Raw genomic sequence first — 8,472 nt, 5'->3', positions numbered from 1 at the left:
AAATGAAATCTAATAAATTCAGAAACAAATCATTTCATTACAGATTTGTTAGGATTAGGAAACTATAATTAAATTTGGCATATAATCTTAAAAACATTTGAGAAGGATTTTACAAAACATGTGGTTTCAGTGCTCGTAAGTATTTCCGACGCGTTTAAACATCGCGTATAATTTTGTTTTTTAAAAGAAAATTCTCGAAAACTTTGTAATTTTGAACGTTCATTTTCAGTGTCCTATCAATTTATTTGGACGCACCTTCATCCTCTTTTTGATCGCCTCTCCTGCTAAGAAGAACGATTCAAACCCTGCCAAACCCTATAAGAGGACAAGACAACGACCAAAACAAAGAAGACTTGTTCCTATATCTATGTAACAATAACTTCAAACCAACCTTTGAATTTTCCAGATCGTTAGCCAAACCAAGCTTGCAAAAACTTCTGATCCTAAACCGAGATGAAACCAATCCAGCCGCCACCAGGAGTAACCGGTCCGGTTAAGAACCGCCCTCGCCGCCGTCCAGACCTCTCCTTACCACTTCCTCACCGCGACGTTTCCCTCGCCGTACCTCTCCCCCTCCCACCAACTTCCGGCGGTTCCACCACCTCAGAGCCTAAAAGCTACTCAGACTTAGTACGTGGCAACCGGATCGGAAGCGGAGCCGGAGGAACGGTCTACAAAGTAGTCCACCGTCCAACCTCTCGCGTATACGCACTCAAGATACTCAACGGTAACCACGATGACACTGTTCGTGGCCATATCTGCAGAGAGATCAAGATTCTCCGAGACGTGAACCACCCCAACGTGGTGAAATGCCACGAGATGTTCGATCACAACGGAGAGATCCAGGTCTTGCTTGAGTTCATGGACCAGGGATCTTTAGAAGGTGCTCATGTCTCGAACGAGCAGCACTTATCTGACCTATCTCGTCAGATACTAAAAGGCTTGGCTTATCTTCACGGCCGTCATATAGTCCATAGAGACATAAAGCCATCGAATCTACTTATAAACTCGGACAATAACGTCAAGATTGCTGATTTTGGAGTGAGTAGGGTCTTGGCTCAGACCCTGTCTCCGTGTAAGTCCTCTGTTGGGACTATTGCTTACATGAGTCCTGAGAGGATCAACACGGACTTGAATCAGGGGATGTATGATGGTCGTGCTGGTGATATTTGGAGCTTCGGTGTTAGTGTTCTTGAGTTTTTCTTGGGGAGGTTTCCTTTTAATGTGAATAGGCTAGGTGATTGGGCTAGTCTTATGTGTGCCATTTGTATGTCTAAGCCGCCTGAAGCTCCTGCCACGGCGTCTCCGGAGTTTAGACACTTTGTTTCGTGTTGTTTGCAGAGAGAACCGGCGAGGAGGCAGACCGCTGTTCAGCTTTTGCAACATCCTTTTGTGCGTAGAGGGGCGAGTCAGAGTCAGAATAGGTCTCCTCAGAACCTACATCAACTCTTGCCTCCTCCACACTGAATTTTTAGTTTTGTCTGATAATGTTTCTGCACTAAAGGTTGATCATGTCTTATTGTTTACACAAACTATGTCATTGTCTTGTACTTAGCTTAAAGCAAAGCGTATATAGTTTGAATCACTTTGCACCTCATGATGGTTTATTCCACCAAGTAATTCAGTAGCAGAGTCATTACATGTTCTAAGATATAAAACGTGCATCTCTTGACCATCTCTGTCTTTTTGTACTCTGCATTATAAGCTGAACTAGCTTAGTACTGTTTCTTGCAAAACGACCAGCACATTCATGGAATGTTAAGAAAAATTGCATAATCCGAGTAATTTATTTTATGAAAAAAAGTCTGCTGGTCTTCTCCAGCACAAGTTACATGAAACCCAAAAAAAAGAAACCACCTTTTATTACAAAAGGTTCATTACATGAATCAAAGACAACAACAACAACAAACAAACAAAAAAGAAACAGACATTGGTATGATTCGAATGAGTCCCTCTCCTTCCTTCGTTGGGTTCGTCAAACAGTTGTTGTATGTATATACACAATGGAACATCTTTTGCGTTTCGTTTCTTTAGTTCACCAACCCATTTGCTAGTTTTGCCCTCAGGTCTTTCCTCAATATCTTCCCTGATGGAGCTTTAGGAATGGACTCAACGAAGAACACTTTGTTGATTCTCTTGTAAAACACAACCTGTGTTATTCACAGACAAACACAAATATTTTGCATCAACCAAGTGATTCAATATTTTCTCATGCAATAATCAAAATCAAGAACTGAAAATTCATGGAATGATCAAAATTAAAAAAAAAAACCGAAAATTCATTTTACCTGTTTCGCCACGAATTGTTTCACATCATCTTCCGATAACTCTGAATCCTTGGATTTCACAACAAACGCAACGGGAACTTCACCAGCAGCCTCTTCCTTCATTCTGTTCAATTTACACAGAACAAAACAAAAGAAAGCAAGTGTAAGAAGGTGACAAAAAAGGACATTGTCGTTAACCCTAGGCGCAACAAACCAAAACCATGTTCGTTTCATATAATTGAATGAACGCTTTACTGCCACGTTTTTGACTAAGGACAAAAAAAGCTTCAACGTTTTTAAATCTTTGGGGTTAGCGTTTTGTTTTGTTGTTGAAGTGTGTCATCACTTTAACCAACCACTAAGAATCAAAACATGCTAAACGTGTCGCTCACGCGACAACTACAGAAGATAGGGTTAAGTTTTTTTTTTGTACTTACGCGACAACGGCCACGTCGGTGATATCCTGATGACCGATGAGGAGAGCCTCTAGCTCAGCCGGAGCCACTTGAAAACCTTTGTACTTGATAAGCTCTTTCAAACGATCGACAATGAAAAGCTCGTCGTCGTCATCGATCAACCCGATATCTCCGGTGTGAAGCCAGCCGTCTTTGTCAATGGTCTCTGCTGTAGCCGCCGGGTTGTTGAGGTAACCTTTCATGATCTGGTGACCACGGATGCAAATCTCTCCAGGTTTGTTTTTGGAAAGTGAGTCTCCGGTGTCTGGATCGATGATTTTCATCTCGGCGTTTCTAACCACCGTACCACAAGCTCCTGACTTCACTGGAAACGGCTCTTTCGCGAACCCTAACGACATTGCTAGCACCGGACCTGCTTCCGTCATTCCGTATCCCTAATCACATCAACAGTTTTAAAAATACATTTAATAACATTTTTAAAATGCATAAATAATCGAGATTATTATTGATCATTTGATTTTACATGTACCACTTTACAAAACTAATGACCAAAATAATAAAATATAAAATCTGAATTTATGTTGTTTGGGTTACATCAAGTTTTAATTGTTACAAGTTTGTAACTCTTTTCATACATTTTTCTTGATTATGTCAATAGCAAATATCATCTAATAAGTAATCTAAATAATTAAATCATTTGATAATACTTGTTTCTTGTGTAGATTAAAGATGAATATTCATACTTAAAAACCATGAAATTACTAAGCAAAGAAATCTACGTTTTTTTTGTTGCTAAAATACTTCACTGTTCATAGCCAGCATTTACTTAAATATAGTAAAATTTAATCATTTTTTTTGAAAAAATAAATAAATTTAATCATTTTTTTAGCTAATCTAAATATATACTATTCCATAATGTTTTTTTTGGTAATGTGATTCAATTCCATATTTTAATTTGGATTTTCTAATATGTTACGATTCTGTATTTCCGAATAAAGAAACAAATCGAGACACAAACACACACCTGACCGAGTTTGGCGTTAGGAAACTTGGCACTTACGGCATCTTCAAGCTCCTTACCAAGCGGAGCAGCACCAGACTTCACAACCCTAATCGAGCTCAAGTCATACTTCTCCGTCTCCGGCGACTTCGCCATCGCCAAAACAATCGGCGGAACCATCGGAGCAACCGTCACTTTACACCTTTGTATGAGCTCCAAGAGCAGATTAATCTCGAACTTGGGCATGATCAAGATGGAGGCACCAACTCTAAGCCCACACAGCATGATCGAGTTCAAAGCGTAGATATGGAACAAGGGCAAGACACAGAGTATGACGTCATCGCTGTGGAAGTAAAGATTCGGATTATCGCCGTCGACTTGCTGAGCGACGCTCGTGACTAGTCCCCTGTGAGTCAGCATCACTCCTTTGGGTAGACCCGTCGTGCCGGAGGAGTAAGGAAGCGCCACCACGTCGTCGGAAGAAATCTCCACCGTTTCGATTTCGGTTGACTGAGTCAACTCGGTGAATCGGAGGCAGCCTTCCGGGATCGGAGAAGGTTCCTCGTCGGTGCAGACGATTATAACGCCGTCGTTTTGGAGGTCTTTGATTTTGTCGACGTAGCGAGACTCGGTGACGATGAGCTTCGAGTTCGAGGCTTTGGCCTGCTTGGCAATCTCCGCCGGAGTGAAAAACGGGTTGGCGGCGGTTGCGGTTGCGCCGCGGAAAGAGGCGGCGAGGAAAGAGAGGACGAACTCGGGGCAGTTCGAGAGGAGGATCATCACGACGTCGTTTTGGTTAACGCCGAGTTTTTGAAAACCGGCGGCGATGCGACGGGAGGCGACATGGACGTCGGAGTAAGTGTACACGTGGCCGGTGGGACCGTTGATCAGGCAAGGCTTGGAGGCGAACTCGGAGATGTTTTGGAAGATGTAGTCGTGGAGAGGGAGGTGATTGGGGATGTAAATATCCGGAAGCTTTGATCGGAATATGACGTCACTGTTGTTGTTGCTGCTCTGTTTCTGCATGGCGTCTTCTTGTGGAGCCATTCTAAGTTTTAACTCTTTGGTTTTGCTTTTCCAAGCTTTGGGGAAGGTTTCGTTTTGTGATTGTGTGTTTTAGGCTTTGGCCTGAAGGAGACAGGAGCTGTCTCGGAGGAGCTCATATAGGAACTTCACCGGCGAAGAACTGTGGGGTTGGTGAAAAGGGTCATAATTGTAATTTTAAGATACAGGGGTATTATTGTCATTACATCAAGAGTACTTCTGAAATTTTCACGTCGCGTTTGGTAAGCTGCATTTTTATTGCTGAAAATCACATGTTTATGAAAAAGTCATTAATATTACTGTAATTTTTACATGATTTTATGCGTGTTAAACATATCCATTGAGTAAACCCATTGGGTATTTTAACGAAATAGGAAATATATATCATTACTTTCAAGAAATAATATTGCAAAACGTTAGATTTTTGCCACGTTTTGGATATGTGTAATGGATTTATACTACTTTGATATAAATCTTTGCATGTATTTTGACTTCTTGAATATTCTCTTTAATAACTGCAGATTTTATCTACTTTGTTCTATAAAAGAAACATACACATTACCAAGAAACATATCTGAACTCTTGACCTTCTTCATATATGAAATCAAAACCATTAAATTCGAATCTGGAAGTCAATCAATTCAACTTTAAAAAAAGAACTTATGGGTTGGAAACAGGAAGCATACGAAATACAGGGGTGTGACTGGAAATAAAGAAAATGGGTTTGGTGAAAGAAGAGTGGGTTGGTGAAGAAAGCGAAATAGATATTGATTGGGCTTTGGTGGGAGAGTGGGCCCATGTTGTTGACGATAAAAGTCTAAGTAAAATGAAAAATAAAATATGTCAGATAATTTTCACCAACCCCACCTATCTTAATATTTATATTATATAAATATATCAAAGATAAGAAAATTATTATGTTATCTCTCAAAATAAATGGACGTTAGTTCTCTTCACCAAACAGTCAAACAGTCAAACACATCCTTTTAGTGATATTTACTTCAATATCTCCTTTTTTTGTATATGAGGTCTTGGGTTAGGAATGGGTTAGTGGATTGGATTTATAGCGTTGATATTCAAATCTATAACATATTAAAATTCATTAATTTTATTTTATTCAGTCATAACAACTTCAAGAGTCTAATAGGCATATATTATGTTTATAAAGTCAAATGCAAGTTTATATGTTGAATAGATTTACAACATGATTTAACTATTATGTTGACAATTTTGCAAAGTTATGACTTGTACACATGACAAATTTTGTAGGAAATAATAGCATGATTTAGTTTGATTTTGAGATAAATCATCACTAATTGAATAGATATAGAGAGAATGTCAATTGACCACACAAATGCAAATTTTCCATTCCTCTTTGCATTTAATACCAACATTATCATCCAAAAGGACAATAATCTCTAATGATCATGAGTTAGCATCAGGTTATTCGGTATATAATCCAATTTGACGCAATTTTATAATTTGTTTAAATGGTAAATTGGTTATAACCGAAATAATTTTTATTTTTTTTATTTCAACATTTTAAGTCGATTTAAATATTTTAATATAATTTATATTAGTCTAAATAAATATAAATTAGTCTAGTTAAACCAATTAACATTAAAATGAATGGTGAGTAAATTTTGTCTATAATCAATGATAATATTTTTTTTCAACCTTTTGTATTATTTCAAGCACCTAAATTTTCCTGATTTTCAGTATATTTAAGTTTTTATATTTTTCATTAAAATAAACTTTTAATAAAAAAATATATTTAAAAATATCTAATATAACTATAAATATAGACAAATAAATTATTATTGACAAAAATTTTTTGTTAACTTCTTGTTATGTCTAGGTCGCGAATAATCTACCTAGATGCTAATACTTTATAAATCGTCTAGTTACTTTTCTTAAACACTTGATTCAATTGTCATTTGTGCATTTACTTTAAATTCTAAATGTAAATTTATAATTCAGATAAGATAGTGCGTGGAATTTAATATATATACAATTTAATATTTAGATAAAAAATTATACACTTATTTGAATGATTTGATCAAATATCTTACCGATTAACTGATCAACATTTGTGAACGTCATGAAATAACTTATTTTGAAAAATGGTGGAATTGTTTTACTAAACATTGTCTCTTTGTAATAATATTATAACTACATTTAAAATTTTGTAATTAATTAATTGATATATTGTAATATTTTTCTTATTTTTAACATATAAATTGGAACACAAATTTTTTGAAATTTTAAGTGATAAATCTTAATTTAAATTTGTTTAATTGCTTGTAAATTATACTAAAATGCAAGTTATGCTTGTAATTAAAAAAGTAGTATAAAATGAATTCATATTCGTTTAAAAAGGAAAATAAATTTATAGGTACATTATTTATTTTTATAATGTAAAAACTAAAAGTATCATAGATTATTTTATTTTAGTGCATGATTTCTCCTACGAAAGTAACTATGTATTTATAAAATATCAATAAATTAATTATTTTGACTATGAATAAACTATCGAACAAAAAAATATTATATAATAACTTATAAATATTTTGTATATTATTTATATATATATATCAATTTTATGTAACGTGTGGAACTAACTTTAATAACTTGGTATCATCAGAAACATGCAATTGTAATAACCATATGATTTAGTGCTTTGAAAATTAAATGGTATATGATTCTGAAAATGATTGGAGATAGAAATGCTACAATTTTTATAGAAAGTTGCATGAAACACTAATATAATTATTAAATTTATGATTATATTTCTATAATATATATTCTTTCATGTACACATAGTATATACTATATTTATGTAATTATTATGAATACTTCATTGACTGATTATACATGTAAAACAATAAATAGTTATATTTGTATACGTATATGTATATAATCATTTTATGATAGTGTAGCCTGTATGATTATTGTATTGCTCGAAAGCACATATATCTTTGTCATGGTCATTTCATCGTCATTAATTTTTTTTATAAACCCTGTCATTAATTTTTTCAAACATCCAACAAAGTCAACTTGAATTAAAAACACAAAACAGAAAATTAGCACACAATGTTTGTAATTAGTATTTTAGCAGTGATTTATGTCGATTTTTTACCATCGATTTAAACTAACTTAATCATTTAATTGTCAATAATTTATAAATATTTTTGAGGACAGGATGAACATTTTAAAATTACTCCCAAGTAGTTTATACCAAGGATTGAGTCAGATTTATACTCTTTGAAGGGGTCATGCAAACAACTAAACTAAGACTTTTTTGATGGTCCTACATTGTTTTAATTTTTGTTAGGGTAATAAAAAATTAAAATTCTTGATATATTTTCAATATTGCATTCTTGAAAATAATAAAAAATTTCAAATAATATAAACCTTTCAACAAAAAGAAAAAAATAGAAACATTCAGAGAAAAACGGTGGTTGCAAATCAAGAGAAATTGCTAAAATACTATATTGATAGTATCATTTTGCATGTTTACACTAACTTTTAACGAATGATAAAAATTATTTATAACTATAAGATTAACTAATATATATTTAGTGTTTAGAGTTGAGGGGTGAGTGGGTAGGACTTTTAGAATGTAAAATTTATGATAATAAATATATAAATATAAATACTTAAAAAATATAAAATAAATTTTAAAAATAGTTTCAAAAATATTTTTTTGATTTTCAAAAAGAAAAATGAAAATAAAAAAAAAAAT

General features: G+C 34.3%; 2 protein-coding genes across 2 annotated transcripts; one reads left to right on the top strand and one right to left on the bottom strand.

The window, feature by feature from the left end:
• Positions 1-218: 218 nt before the first annotated feature.
• LOC125602519 (mitogen-activated protein kinase kinase 4-like) lies at positions 219-1,677 on the top strand. Its single transcript, XM_048774117.1, has one exon. The coding sequence runs from the start codon at positions 454-456 to the stop codon at positions 1,465-1,467; it is 1,014 nt and encodes a 337-aa protein (XP_048630074.1). The 5' UTR covers positions 219-453; the 3' UTR covers positions 1,468-1,677.
• An 89-nt stretch (positions 1,678-1,766) lies between these two features.
• Positions 1,767-4,868, bottom strand: LOC125575200 (4-coumarate--CoA ligase 1-like). Its single transcript, XM_048774116.1, has 4 exons — positions 3,708-4,868; positions 2,705-3,117; positions 2,289-2,391; positions 1,767-2,150 (listed from the first exon to the last, which is right to left on the bottom strand). Exons 1-4 carry the CDS (start codon positions 4,728-4,730, stop codon positions 2,031-2,033), a joined length of 1,659 nt encoding a protein of 552 aa, XP_048630073.1. The 5' UTR covers positions 4,731-4,868; the 3' UTR covers positions 1,767-2,030.
• Positions 4,869-8,472: the final 3,604 nt, after the last annotated feature.

The sequence above is a fragment of the Brassica napus genome, unplaced genomic scaffold (assembly GCF_020379485.1).
Source record: "Brassica napus cultivar Da-Ae unplaced genomic scaffold, Da-Ae ScsIHWf_2881;HRSCAF=3665, whole genome shotgun sequence".
Classification (NCBI taxonomy): Eukaryota; Viridiplantae; Streptophyta; class Magnoliopsida; order Brassicales; family Brassicaceae; genus Brassica; species Brassica napus.
Note: the sequence above shows the minus strand (reverse complement) of the source record. Positions and strands in the feature narration are given on the sequence as shown.

Coding starts and splice junctions, on each gene's coding strand:
- LOC125602519 (XM_048774117.1), top strand. CDS start 454: ATGAAACCAATCCAGCCGCCACCAGGAGTAACCGGTCCGGTTAAGAAC.
- LOC125575200 (XM_048774116.1), bottom strand. CDS start 4,730: ATGGCTCCACAAGAAGACGCCATGCAGAAACAGAGCAGCAACAACAAC. Junction 3,118..3,707: donor CTAACGCCAAACTCGGTCAG/GTGTGTGTTTGT, acceptor TGATGTGATTAG/GGATACGGAATGACGGAAGC. Junction 2,392..2,704: donor ACCGACGTGGCCGTTGTCGC/GTAAGTACAAAA, acceptor TAAATTGAACAG/AATGAAGGAAGAGGCTGCTG.